The 14,085-nt window shown below is 41.4% G+C and overlaps 6 protein-coding genes across 6 annotated transcripts; 3 read left to right on the top strand and 3 right to left on the bottom strand.

Moving 5' to 3' along the window:
- Positions 1 to 292: 292 nt before the first annotated feature.
- LOC115767416 lies at positions 293 to 460 on the bottom strand. The gene has a single exon (XM_030711692.1). The coding sequence runs from the start codon at positions 458 to 460 to the stop codon at positions 293 to 295; it is 168 nt and encodes a 55-aa protein (XP_030567552.1).
- A 5,557-nt stretch (positions 461 to 6,017) lies between these two features.
- On the top strand, positions 6,018 to 9,028 carry LOC115767445 (elongation factor 2-like). The gene is made up of 4 exons (XM_030711742.1): positions 6,018 to 6,235; positions 6,309 to 6,836; positions 7,183 to 7,879; positions 7,937 to 9,028. Exons 1-4 carry the CDS (start codon positions 6,018 to 6,020, stop codon positions 9,026 to 9,028), a joined length of 2,535 nt encoding a protein of 844 aa, XP_030567602.1.
- A 102-nt stretch (positions 9,029 to 9,130) lies between these two features.
- Positions 9,131 to 9,680, top strand: LOC115767477 (cytochrome c oxidase assembly factor 4 homolog, mitochondrial). Its single transcript, XM_030711781.1, has one exon. It carries the CDS (start codon positions 9,469 to 9,471, stop codon positions 9,661 to 9,663), a length of 195 nt encoding a protein of 64 aa, XP_030567641.1. The 5' UTR covers positions 9,131 to 9,468; the 3' UTR covers positions 9,664 to 9,680.
- LOC115767475 (probable peptidyl-tRNA hydrolase 2) lies at positions 9,633 to 10,078 on the top strand. The gene has a single exon (XM_030711780.1). The coding sequence runs from the start codon at positions 9,653 to 9,655 to the stop codon at positions 10,058 to 10,060; it is 408 nt and encodes a 135-aa protein (XP_030567640.1). The 5' UTR covers positions 9,633 to 9,652; the 3' UTR covers positions 10,061 to 10,078.
- On the bottom strand, positions 10,077 to 11,401 carry LOC115767474 (GTPase Era, mitochondrial). The gene is made up of 3 exons (XM_030711779.1): positions 11,132 to 11,401; positions 10,378 to 11,077; positions 10,077 to 10,323 (listed from the first exon to the last, which is right to left on the bottom strand). Exons 1-3 carry the CDS (start codon positions 11,387 to 11,389, stop codon positions 10,139 to 10,141), a joined length of 1,143 nt encoding a protein of 380 aa, XP_030567639.1. The 5' UTR covers positions 11,390 to 11,401; the 3' UTR covers positions 10,077 to 10,138.
- A 294-nt stretch (positions 11,402 to 11,695) lies between these two features.
- LOC115767490 (tubulin-specific chaperone E) lies at positions 11,696 to 13,994 on the bottom strand. Its single transcript, XM_030711799.1, has 5 exons — positions 13,675 to 13,994; positions 13,142 to 13,614; positions 12,661 to 13,084; positions 12,322 to 12,604; positions 11,696 to 12,261 (listed from the first exon to the last, which is right to left on the bottom strand). The coding sequence occupies exons 1-5, from the start codon at positions 13,768 to 13,770 to the stop codon at positions 11,966 to 11,968; spliced, it is 1,572 nt and encodes a 523-aa protein (XP_030567659.1). The 5' UTR covers positions 13,771 to 13,994; the 3' UTR covers positions 11,696 to 11,965.
- Positions 13,995 to 14,085: the final 91 nt, after the last annotated feature.

The following is a 14,085-nucleotide window of genomic DNA, read 5'->3' on the forward strand; positions in this document are numbered from 1 at the left end:
TCTCAGTTTTCATGTTTTTAATTTAAGACTTGCGCTTGTAATTCCCAAAATGTTTAAGCATGCAGTCAAAAACCACCGCTTTCAAGGTTAGTTGTAAAGGGTTAATTGAACAAGTAAGAGAAGACTTTATAGACAACAGGCACTTTTTAGATTAAATATGTAAGTATTCAACTAAAATCACATTTAAATAAACACATTTATTGTTCCAACTAAAGGTTATTAAAGATTTAATAGGTTTAATTAGTTGTTAAGTTGCCAATGCACTACGTTTGTGTTTTCTCCCAATAGTTATTTATGAAGTTGTTGTTGGCGCCGCCGTTGTCGTAGTCGTGCGGAACGGACAGATATTCAAACGGTAAAGACAAGCAAGGAGTAGGAACGTGGACTCGCCAGCCGGCGCTTGGATAAGCAGCAGCATGGACACGAGCAGCGTATAGATCAGCAGCGTCGTCGAATTCATGATGAGTAGTGTAAACTAGCAAATTGTTTATAACAAATTGGAGTGCGTAATGCTGTAGCTGCCACTGGTCAGCGGCTTTTTATAGTTAGCCAACATTGAGCTAGGCCTATTTGCACAGTTGCCAACAGCTGGACAGGTGACTTGTAGCTGGCTTTGACCCGCATAAACATGGACCAAATATTGACCCAACCTAGTTAGAAACAAAAACACAGCCGTGGAGTTTAATTTAAGCCGGCTGACAAATTAAATCAAAGGCCAATTATGCAGAGAAGTGTGTACGTAAAATTTATTTACCGAATTTGGCAAATTTTGAAATTTATTGCGAATGGAATTAATTCAAATGCGACAATTGTGTAATTGCTAACGAGTTCGTATGTGTTTGCTGTGCGTGTGTAACTAATCGTTTTACAATTTTGCGCCAATGCCAATTTGCCAAAATTTGATATTCCATTTGAGATAAATGCATTCGCCTAAATTCAATTATGAATGCGTTGTTGCTTAGGCTATGCCAAAATGACATTAGCCTTACTAGCTTAGAATTCGAAAGAGGAAAGTGCAGCATGTTGTCGAATTGCTGTATATTCATGAAGCTTTCGTATCAGTTATTTAAGCTTACAGCATTAATGCGCTTCTTCGCTGTCCTTCCAAGCCACATTAACCCCTCAAGAGCTTTCAAAGTTATTCTTTAATAAACTAAAAACTTTCTTGCATACAATTATTCAATAAATGCGAAACTGTTTGCAAAGGATCGAAAAGCTCATTTTTAGTAAAACAAAGCACAGACCTTTACTGCCTGTTTAGCAAATGGTATAAAAGCTCCTTTTTATTCCATTGAAAAGCACAGATTTCAGCTTTTGCTGTCTGGAGCACACAGGTTGTTGGCAAAGTATCTAAAAGCTTCTTTTACTTTTTGAGATAAATATAAAGTTCTAGCTTTAATCGAAAGCATGATTTAAGCTGCTTTAAAAACAATAAAAAAAACTATAAATTTAATGCTGTAATTCCCATATAAAACATAAATTATATATTTTCTGACACCTCAAATGTATTTATTGTTTCAGCTTAATCGCATTTTGCTTCAAGCATTGCCAAAAGCTTATTTTGTATTAAATGTATCTATAAACACATTTGGGCGTAGGCATCAACAAATTGGCCGCTTTCAACGCTCCTCTAAAAGTATATGCTTCATATTATAGACTTTAATTGAGGGCGCAAGGTTTGCCAAAAATAAAAAAACGTTGCTTTGTGCTGATTGCGCATTCTTAAATAAATAATTAGCAGCAAGAATTAATTCTCAGCAAGCTGGCTAATTTCTGTAATGCTTCACTGAATTTATTTTCGACCCAGCAGCCGTGGAGGCTTTTAGCTGCCTAAAGCATTATCATTGCCATTGCCATTGTTTTGTTTAATTCTTGGCGCCACGCCTCACTAACCTAATGTCAATCAGGCTTGCCAGGAATATTGGCTGGCAAGGCTATATATTGATTGAAAGCAACAGCTGCGAAAAGTTACTAGCCTTGGCATCAGCTTATGTTCATTATGCTTGCGTGGACTTTATTTCAATTCCAAGAAACAATTTCCATTTTTTGGCAATTAGGCATATTTGTTAAAAAAATATTCATAAACATTTCTTCTTTATCCAAATTTTGTCTGCTTTGAAGAGTTCTTCAGCTAAGTCCTGCATAAAAAGCAATTAAAACCCAATAAAAGCGACTATTATGTTTGTCCATCCTTAATTAGATACAAGAGTGTATATCCGAAAATAAATGTTAGATACAAAGAATATAAAGGAAACACGAATACCATTTGAATAATAAAATATCTGTAGAATACAAGCGTATCCGTAAAATACAAATTAATATACAATATGGAACATGGACTGCAACTGTATCTATGAAAATATTTGCAATATACTTTAATTGGAGGTGCATCTATCGGATACACATTGAATTTCATACAGCAGTATATCTAAGATACGCCAGCGCATAAGGGTACAACAATTTTTGCCTTATATACATCAGTATCCGTCGAATGGAAATTAATCTGTTAGATACAAATTTATCTCGTCGATACAAAATAAACATTAAGACATAGCACCATCTAAGGGTTACAAAAATATCATCAAGATGCAAGAGAATAATTCAATATGTACAAGAGTGTGGGATACAAATGAATATATAAGATACAAAAGTATCTGAACGACACAAGGTATCTAGAGCAGGTAAAATATGTTTTATTTGCACAGATATCTGTGAGACACGAATGCATTTGCAGACTTTAAAAGTATCTTCAAGATGCAAATAAATATGTAAAATTTAAATGTATCTCTGAAATACAACTATAAAAAAAAAACCAACGAAAATAATGCTTATTGACTTGACCTGCATTGTAGAAAATATATATACACAAATACTGCAAACTTTTTGCAAAATAAAATATAATTTATCACCATGACACATAATTCGCGCTTTTTCGCAAAGTTGACCAAATTAATCAGAGGAGCAAGCTGTAAATATCGGAATATTTAAATATGCTGTCAAGTATCGCTTACCAGGTAAACTTTTTTTTTGGGGCGGTTGGCTGCCAACTGGCAATTAACAAGTTTTTGGCCACAATTCCGCAAGTTTGGCAAGCGTAAACAATATATCGTGACAATTTTAGGTGGGCGGAAACGGAAGTGTGCATAGCGTCAGCTGCGGATGGGTGGAGGAATCGAGTTCGAGTTGGAGTGCGAATAAAGCAGCAGTAGGCGAAAGCATTTCTATTTAAGACGCCAATTTGCATTTTGCTTAAAATGTAAATAAAGTATACGACTTGATAAACATTACACTAGCAGACGATGCGTGGGCTTTTGTTGTTGTGCGCTTCCTACTTGACAAGTGCGTCATGTAAGCGAGGCAAACGATGCGACGCAGTTTAGACTAAAGACCGACCAAACCCTCTCCTCACCACACCCTCCGCACTACCCTTGCTGGGGCAACTGCCCCCCACACCAAACATGTGCGCATACACATATATATTTTTTGCGGCATTGGACACGCGCCACAGACGCTCATGAATAATGCAACTGGAGCGAGAGTCAAGCAGAGAGCAGACCATAAACAAGCATCCATTTCTTTGTGGGCGTCGCTACTTTGTTGCGGCTGCTCCACGGCGGGCATCTGCATTACACGCGAGTATCTGGCGAACAATTAAGCCCAAATATGTAATGTTAATGCCTGGCGACAGTTGCTGCAGCCAAATTATGTAAATGCCAAGACTTTTGATAAGGGTTACAATCGTGTAACGACAATCAACCTTTTACCCATCCACCCACTCATTTACTCACTCATTCACTCAAATGTGCAAATGTGAATCGTTTGAATAAAAAGGAATCCCAAGAAATTGCAAGCGATCAAAAGCCAACCATAAAACCCGACCAAGCATGAATTATGAATGGTTTTATGCCGAAAAATAAAAGAAAAAAACCAAAAGTATTAGAAAAACGCATGTAACTCCAACAATTACTGAGACTTTGTCTTCTCCAGTTGGCAATTGAATAAATTGATGCGTTTTTATAGTGTTTCCAATAGCTCGTAGCTCAATAAACTCCAAACTTTTTGCTAAGATATTGCTATAAATAATCTTAGCCATAAATCATTTTAGCTATTGGCTACGGCCGCAGGGCTGCAAGAAAATGTAGTTGGCTCGGTTCACAGCTCGAACAAGTCGCAGCCTTATGGTTCCCCTTGAGAAACTGGCTTTGATTCAGTTTTCATTTCATTCATTTCAATTTCTGGCTTGAGTCGGTTCGACTCAAAGTTGGATCGCAGCTTTACAGAAAAGTTGAAACCAAAATCCATCTAAACACCTCATTCTTCATATACCTTGATGTTGTCACAAAATTCTTATTGAACAAAAATTCCCACACTCGGCATCAAGTATATCAATTCTCAAAAGTCGCAGTACCCAGCCGCCGTCAATCATAATAACAATAATAATAAACTGATGAAAAGGATTCATTACTGAAAGTAACTTTTGCGTTTGCTTAAAATTTTCGTTAACGTTTGACGACAAGTTCCACGAAAATAAACAAGTAACAAGTGTATAATGCAGAGTCTACTGACTGCTAGATACTCTTTGCTGAGACACCTTAGAGAGAAGCATTACCAAAAATTAACAACAATTTGCATTACTATAAAAGATTTGCAGACATAAAAGCTACAAGAATTCATTTAAATTATGAGAAACATCTCTTAAGATATAATCAAAAATTTTCACCATACTCTTGCAACCCCTCTGAAAACAGAGTATAATTAATCAACTGGGGCACTTATCTAATTAACTGTGTGAAAGTAAACGACCAAAATGTAACACAAAAGTCTCACTTTAAAAACGTGAGCAGCATATTAAATAAAAATCATAATTAAACGGGCTGCCAACAATTTAAGAAATAGGGAGTTTCAAAAAAATTGAATTTAATGCCAATTCGCAATCAACTGCAGAAATAACAAAAAAATAATAATACAAATAATTAAATTATCCGCACAAATAAAAAAGTTTAAAAGCATATAAATGCGTCATATTCGCCAAATTTCGATAATCATATAATATATCATATATAAGCTGATATACTTGATTTGACAAGCTTTACACCGAACTTTTCAAAGCCTAAAAAGCTTGTGCTATTTAATATAATGGTAAACCAAATTATGACTAATGTCAGCTTCGTAGGCTAGCAAATTTTTGAGGGGTTTAAGCAACAAATAAAAATTTAAACGGAATTAAAAATTCGATAATAATTATAATAACAAAAATTAAAACTGTCTTCAATTTTTATCAACTGCAAAGCAAGAACAAAATAATTAAATTTAACACGCTTGTGGCTTTAAAATCTCAGCAAAGCTTTTTTTCGACTGGTTGCACCAATAGAAGCCATATAATGTAAAGGTCTGATTTACCGATGTTAAAGTCTGCTAAAGATATGCTGAAAAACAAAAAAGTTTTCAATACAGGAACATTATTTTCGACCGATCGTTCCTATGCTAATATATGATATAGTTGGTCGATCCGGCTAATCCGACATATATACTAATTTTACTTCACTTTATTATATTTATGGAAACAGACAGGCGGACGGATATACTCATCGACGAGGAGCTTGAATCTGAACAGAAATACATATACTTTTTGGGATCTCACACGATTTCAACTATATTTAACACGTTTTATGACAATAGTAGAATATCCTCCACAAAGAATATAAAAATGGATAATCAAATGAATCTCATAAAAAAAAACCCCTTTGTCTACGTCACTGACTGGTATGCAATTTCATTTGCTTACCTAGCGTTCAGCTTTTGAAAGCTAGCCAAGCTTTCGTGGCAATAGGAAAGCTTTTCGATGAAAGCCGTAGCTGTTATTTCCGTTATTATGAAATGGATACATTGAACGGGTTTATAAGCGCGGCGGCAACATGAAATATTCCAGAATGTTCTTCGACTCGTTCAAAGCGCGCCAATGTGAGCGCGAAATTTAAATAATTTGAGGTTAAACTTGAAGTGATAAGTTTTTTAAAATGGTGAAGCTCTCGCTGGACGAAATACGTGGTCTAATGGAACAAAGGCGTAACATACGCAACATATCCGTTATAGCCCATGTGGATCATGGTAAATCGACGTTGACGGATTCGCTGGTCACCAAGGCGGGCATCATAGCGGGCGCCAAGGCAGGCTCCATGCGCTTCACCGATACCCGCAGTGACGAACAGGAGCGTTGCATTACGATCAAATCAACGTAAGATGATCACAAAAATAACTCTTGCAAGCCCTTTCTAAGTTCATAATGGTATCCCTCCCACGCTCAATAGTGCCATCACCATGTACTTTGAGGTTGAGGACAAGGATTTGTGCTTTATCACGCAACCCGATCAGAGAGAAAAAGACACAAACGGTTTTCTTATCAATCTAATCGATTCACCCGGTCACGTGGATTTCTCCTCGGAGGTGACGGCCGCTCTCCGCGTCACGGATGGCGCCCTCGTCGTTGTGGACTGCGTCTCCGGCGTCTGTGTGCAAACGGAAACGGTCCTACGTCAGGCAATTGCGGAACGCATTAGACCAATTCTGTTCCTTAACAAAATGGATCGTGCTCTGCTCGAACTACAATTGGACACGGAGGAGCTGTATCTAACATTCCAGCGCATTGTGGAGAATGTCAACCTCATTATTGCCACCTACAATGATGATAGTGGACCCATGGGCGAAGTATCTGTTGATCCCTCAAAGGGTTCAGTTGGCTTCGGATCGGGTCTGCACGGCTGGGCCTTCACGCTGAAACAGTTCGCTGAAATGTACGCCGATAAGTTTAAGATCGATGTGGCTAAATTGATGAAACGGTAAGTACTTTGATCTTACTACAAGAACTTCTTAAAGTTTTAATGGGGAATTGTTTGGGAGGCAAACAGTTTAATGGGACGGAAAGTTTCTCTGATTGATTTTAATTTTCAACTAAAAACAGTTTAAGAAATCATTAAATTTTGTTTTATCCCACTAAAGATTTCTAAGATCCTTTTGGTACATTTTTATCTAAATTGTAGTCTTGAATCGAAAAACTCTTATTTTAAGTATTTTTTTAGAAAGAGGAAAAATCCTCTTCATTTTTTAAGTTTAAAATCGCTTTGATGAAACATGTCCCATTTATATATATTATATTAAATTATCATTATATAATTTCACTCACAGTCTCTGGGGAAACAACTTTTTCAACACGAAGACAAGAAAATGGCAAAAGCATCAGGATTCGGATAGTAAGCGCTCATTTTGCCTATACATATCAGATCCCATCTACAAGGTATTCGATGCCATTATGAACTATAAAACGGAGGAGATATCCGGCTTGCTAGAGAAAATTGGTGTAAGGCTGCAGCCCGAGGAGCAGGAGCAGCAGGGCAAGGTGCTCCTGAAGACAGTGATGCGCAGCTGGCTGCCAGCGGGCGAGACCCTTCTTCAAATGATCGCTATCCACCTGCCTTCGCCTGTGATAGCCCAGAAATACCGCATGGAGCTGTTGTACGAAGGTCCGCAAAGCGACGAAGCGGCTGTTGCGATTAGGAGCTGTGATTCCGATGGTCCTCTGATGATGTACATCTCAAAAATGGTGCCTACCGCAGATATAGGACGCTTCTATGCTTTTGGTCGAGTGTTTGCCGGCAAGGTGGCCACCGGACAGAAATGCCGCATCATGGGCCCCAACTATGTGCCCGGCAAGAAGGAGGACCTGTACGAAAAGGCGATTCAGCGCACGGTTCTAATGATGGGTCGCTCCGTGGAAGCCATTGAGGATGTGCCAGCGGGCAACATTTGCGGTCTGGTCGGCGTAGACCAGTTTCTGGTGAAGACGGGCACAATCACAACCTTTAAGGAAGCGCACAACATGAAGGCAAGTGAGCTCCACGTAAATCAATCGACAAACTCATATTCATTTTAAAACCCGCAGGTCATGAAGTTCTCCGTATCGCCAGTTGTACGCGTTGCCGTTCAGCCCAAGAATCCAGCCGATTTGCCCAAGCTAGTGATTGGTCTGAAACGTCTGGCCAAATCCGATCCCATGGTGCAGTGCATCATCGAAGAGTCGGGTGAGCATATTATAGCTGGCGCCGGTGAATTGCATTTGGAAATTTGCATCAAGGATCTCGAGGAGGACCATGCGCGTATTCCACTGAAAACGTCAGATCCTCTGGTATCATATCGCGAAACTGTCTTGGAGCAGTCCAGCCAATTGTGCCTGTCCAAGTCGCGCAACAAGCACAATCGCCTCACCATGAAAGCCGCACCCATGCCCGATGGCTTGGCTGAGGACATTGACAACGGCATTGTGTCTGCCCGGGATGAGTTCAAGAAACGCGCGCGTTACCTGAACGAGAAGTACGACTATGACGTGAGCGAAGCGCGCAAAATCTGGTGTTTTGGTCCGGAGTGCAATGGTCCGAACATAATTGTGGACTGTACCAAGTCGGTGCAGTACCTGCACGAGATCAAGGACTCGGTAGTTGCCGGTTTCCAATGGGCATCCAAGGAAGGCGTCTTGGCCGAGGAGAACATGCGTGGGGTACGCTTCGATATACACGATGTGGTTGTGCATGCTGATGCCGTACACCGTAGCGGTAGCCAGATAATTCCAACGACACGACGCTGCTTATACGCCTCAACCATCACGGCGAGTCCGCGGCTCTTAGAGCCGGTGTATCTGTGCGAGATCCAATGCCATAATTTGGCCGTTGGGAGCATACACAAGGTGCTGAGCCGACGACGTGGTCATGTCTTTGAGGAGGCGCAGGTGCCGGGCACGCCCATGTATGTGGTAAAATGTTATTTGCCCGTCAACGAATCCTTTGGTTTCACAGCCGAACTGCGTACCAATACACGCGGCCAAGCCTTCCCACAATGTGTGTTCGATCATTGGCAGATGCTGCCGGGTGATCCGTGTGAGCCCAGCAGCAAACCCTACCAGATTGTGCAGAATACGCGCTTACGCAAGGCTCTCAAGCCAGGACTGCCCGAACTTGCACAGTATTTGGACAGGTTGTAGGGAAGTCAAATATCTAAGCACCTTTAAGTTATCCATGAGTTTGTGTTCCTAAACTTTTTAGTCACACACTTTTTACACCAAATCATATATTTATTAATTTTTTTTGTGTTTATTATTCAGCCCATGTGTGATACTGATGTATATAGCAAGTATATGCATATAACATACACATTCTTTGTGTCATTAAATTATTAATTTATTTTATTAAAAATATTATTTCACCTTGAAATTGAAAGCATGTTTTGAATGTAACGGGTGTTCGCCTTCAAATTGCACGTAATCGAACCTTTTCGATAGGTTGAAAGATTGTAGATACCAAAAGTATCGCAAGCTACCTGCACAAATATCGATATAAAGCGTGTGCCAGTGCCGATAGCGCTGCGAACGTTGCCGCCTGAAAGTCTGGAGTTGCTTTCATAACACTCAAAAAAAAGCTAAATATGTCCGCTGTGGAACAGGATCCCGTAGAATTGATGCTTAAGAAAACGGGCTGCATTGAGCTACACTACAAGGTACAGGAGTGCATCGCAGAAACGGGCGACTGGCGCATGTGCCAGGACAAAGTCAAAGAGTTTAAGGCGTGCATGCAAAACTACGTGGACCAGCAGTCCAAAAAGTACGCCAATGTTAAATAAGATCAGACAAAAACTCGTCAGCACCAGCAGCTGCGCCGCAACCAAACTGGCGCTCGTCGTGCGCGGCGACCTCAAGATGAGCAAAGGTAAAACGGCGGCACAGTGCGCCCATGCCGCCGTCATGTGTTACCAACACGCTGCACAGGGCAGCGAGGCGCAGCACGCTCTGCTGCAGCGTTGGTGCCGCATGGGCCAGCCGAAGATTGTGCTGCGCGTGGACAGCTACGAGCAGTTGAACGGACTGCAGCTGCAAGCACAGCAAGCAGATGTGGTTGCCGCATTGGTGAGGGACGCCGGACGCACGCAGCTGGAGGCTGGCACAGCCACGGTGCTGGGCTTGGGACCGGCAACAGCTGCCGAACTGGATAAGCTAGTTGCTCATTTGAAACTTTTATAAATAGCATTTAAACTACTATTTTTTGTTTTAATATTGTACTTAGTGAAGGAAGGAAACAACAAACCCGATTTGGAACAATTATACCGCCTTCTTGCCGCCGGACATTGTGGATATGGTTAATGACACGGCTTGACCAAACATTTCCACCAAATCCGAAGTCACACGCTCGGTTATCTGGCGCAATTTTCCATTCGATTCACCACAGATCAGGCGCTCAATTCGCGGCGTAGGACACTGCACCACTACCGAGGTGTAGACAACATCTGCAATATCAAAAACAGATTTAAAACATATCTAGTCCAGCCTTCCATACATACGCTTCTCCACATTGTAGTATTCCAGCTCGCATTTCAAATTATAGGGTATCTCCTGCGGCAGGTAGTCGAGCAAACGTGCGCGCACACTTTCCACAATTAACGACTCGGGCTTTTCATCCGTGTAGACGTTGGAAGCGTAACGCCAGTCTCTTGGCTTGGCGGCGCTAATCAAATAGTCCTGCAGCTCTTGCAGGCCACTGCCTGTTATTGAGGATACCAGGAATACATCGCTAAAATGGTTCCAGCTAGTTTCACGCTTGTTCAATGGATGGCCCGCCGTCACCTGTTCTTCCTTGTTGGGCAAGTCAACTTTTTTGCTTGGACGCTTGCCATTGAGTGTATCATTCGTCAGTGTCTTGATTAGATCCAAGAGCACACGCTTTGATTTTAAGGCATCAACTTTGTTAAGTACCAGGAAACTGGGCAGCTGGGCATAAGCCTTCAGCGTGTCAAGCACTGTGGGATGCAACTCCTTACGCGTCCAGCTGTTGGAGGCATCCTGCATAACAGCTATAATATCCGCATGTTGAATGGCATGGCGATAGGCGCTCTTGAAGCTCTGCTCTAAATGATGTTTGCGTATCTCGTTCTGTGTCACCAGTCCGGGCGTATCGTAGAAGACGAGCTGCGTCTGGCCCGTCGTAAGAATTGCGGTGTTCGCTTTGCGGGTTGTATGCACCTTGGCCGAGGTGGGGCATACCTTAAATGAAGCTTGGTTTAGTTTGCCAATTGTTTACTAATTGTGATGTCTCACTTTGTGATTAATAATGTTGTTGATGAAGGTGCTCTTTCCCACATTTGGTACCCCGATTACGGCTATGTGAAGCGATCGCTGCTGTTGTGGATTTTTGTTGTTGTTTTCGACGCCGACTGGCGGCGGCGGTGTCACTTGTGTATTTTCTCCATTGGTCTGCACTGTGGCGGATAAATTACGATGTGCACCTGTTGGCCGTAATATGTTTTTATTGCAATTAAGCAACATGAAAGAACTTGTTAGCCAATATATCCGCATCGCGTTGGTGTTACTGACAAGTTATCGATACATAATACTAATCGCGTACGCAATTTGCGTTTTGGCGGTATCGATACGTTCATTGTGCAGAAAAATGCGAGCTATCGTTTGTAATGAGTGTTGCCGTCTGCCGATTCAAAAAAGTAGTTAAGTAAGTTAAGCTTAATTATCTACATAGCTATCTGGGCTGCTTTAATATATTAGCTTTTTAGCCGGAAACCCTAAAATATAGCCAATTTTAGCTAGTATATAGCTGTATTGTCAACACTGTGAATGAGCAATATTGAAGGCTTTGGTTAATAAACGTTCCTTTTTACTTTGCAAAAACAAAACAAAAATTAATATAAATATAATCGGAAAGCGGAATTTGAACTTAAGTACCTAACATTAACATTATTAATTTTGCATTGCATAGGTTACAAAGGCTGTCACAGTTAATATAATATAATTCAACATGCACGTCTTTTGAATTTGTTTTGTGCTTGCTTTAGAGCTAAAATACCACAATTAAATACCAAATTAGGGGTTACTGGAGTAAAGGGAGGTACGAAAAAAATTGCATTCCGTAGTGCCGCACTATTCAACCAACACTGTATCGTGCTCCTGCACTGAATAGAAATCCAATGTTTTAGCATTATTTTCCAATTGCACGACAAGCTCCGGATGTTTGGCATCTATATAGCACAGATGCGGCGTATCTCCGGCTATATGAAAACGCTTCATGACCAGTCCTTGTAATGTTTGCACAGTTATCATGCGGGGCACCTTCTTTTCCCAAACTTCACCTGTCAGCCGGTGCTGTATACGCACTTTAATGAGATTCGATTGTTTGGCCTGAATGCGCGGCACAAAATCAGCTGGCGATCCATATTCTGTGGCAGTAGGAGGGAACTTTAAAAGTCGCATTGTTATAACTTTGAATTACAACTTACTATTAACAATCAGCAAATAGGTACGATGTTTCTTGTAGAAATCGCGCAGTGCATCGGCGCCCATTTTGGTTGCCTGCAGCCAGTCTAATGCATACTTTTTCCATATATCATATTCGGCTCCACGGCGCTCCTCCGCTGTTACCTTTGCCTTGTTGATAAACTGTATGCCGGCTATGCTGGCCACTGCCTTGGAAAACATTTCATCGAAGCTTGACTTCAAATGCGGCGTCTTGTTTAGGCGCTTCAATTGTGGCAATTTGTCCAGCTCGTTGAATGCCTCAGTCTGTTTAGAACCAAGTTTAAAAACTAGAAATGATTGCAATTTCAATTGCTATTCACCTCATTCCATATGGGATTTTGCATTAAGCTAAGCTGCTCCAGAGATACAAACATATTTAGCTTGGCCTGCGGCTCACAGTCTGGCAGCTGCAGCTGCTCAATACCGTTCTCCATAAGATTGAGCACACGCAAGGTACGAATATTGCCCAGTTTACACACTTGATCAAAGTCCATCAGTTTGGTGCGATGCAGATCCAGTTCACGCAACTGCCTGAAAATGCGATTGCAGTCGACCACGTCCAGTTGACTCAGTGCATTCTCTTGCAAGCCAAGCGATTCAATGTCCGGCCATAGCAGCGCCGTTTGCATCACATCCTGCCAATCCGTAAAACCGCAATTGCCCAAATTAATGTGTTTCAAGTGACGAAATGCTGGGACCAGCTCACTGATTTTTGTCTCTGTGGGCAACACCAGCCGATTGGATCTGAAAATAAAAGTTATTTGTGAAAAGGTTAAAGTCAAATAAAAGACAGCAACTTACCCCAAGTTCAAGCTGCTGAGCATGGGCAGCTGCTGCGTTATGCTGGCCACAATCTCCCAATTCCAAATGAGCGTGTGGCTCACATTCAACGTCGTCAGCTGCGTCAGATCCTTCAGGTAGCCGGCTGCATTCACTGGAGTCTCATCCACGCTCATCTCCGTCAGCTGTTCAAATTTGCTTTGCTTGCGCGCAATCTTGTCCATGCCCACAACTTCGAAGAGCGATGCTTGCATTGAGGCCTGTGCCTCGCGTATCAACGATGTGTCCACATTTTTTGAATCGTAATTCAGATATCGCTCCCGTGCCTCATCCTCCAGCGTGGCACAGGGTCCCAGTTTGCCGGGGCGTATAAAACTGCCAGCTGTTGGCATTTGGGTTTGGAAATAACGCTTGCCATCGACCATGCCATTGTGCTTGCCCCGCATCCCGTCGTCCCACTCAATGCCCAGCCATGTGCCCATGTGGCCACTGACCTGCAACGCAATTGTTAATTGATTAAAGGCATTGGAAATTATATTTGTAACAAAGCTTACCTCGCCCACGTATTTGACGGTGCCATAATTGTTGGCTATTTTGATGCGTGTGCCTAGCGGATAAAACAGCTGCGCATCATCAATAATTCCAACCATTGTTGTTGTTTTTGTTGTTTTACAGCGCCTACTACTTTGTGAATATATTTAAACAAACACGCTTTGTACTTTTGGTAATTGTATCTTGTTTTACACTGTTGACAGCGTTTGTTGTACGCAATTCACATAAACATTCTTAAAATATATATGCAATTTAATTTCAGCTTCAATTTTGCAACGAAATGGAAAATTCTTTATTATTGGAGTGATTGACTCACAGTAAACAAAACAGGGCTGTTAAAACCAGGGCTGGCAATTAGTGCTGGAGCAAGACTTTAAGTATCGCTTAACGAATAATTTGTCAATGGTTATTTT

This window comes from Drosophila novamexicana, unplaced genomic scaffold, assembly GCF_003285875.2.
Source record: "Drosophila novamexicana strain 15010-1031.04,08,12 unplaced genomic scaffold, DnovRS2.1 tig00001395-arrow-arrow-pilon, whole genome shotgun sequence".
Lineage (NCBI taxonomy): Eukaryota > Metazoa > Arthropoda > Insecta > Diptera > Drosophilidae > Drosophila > Drosophila novamexicana.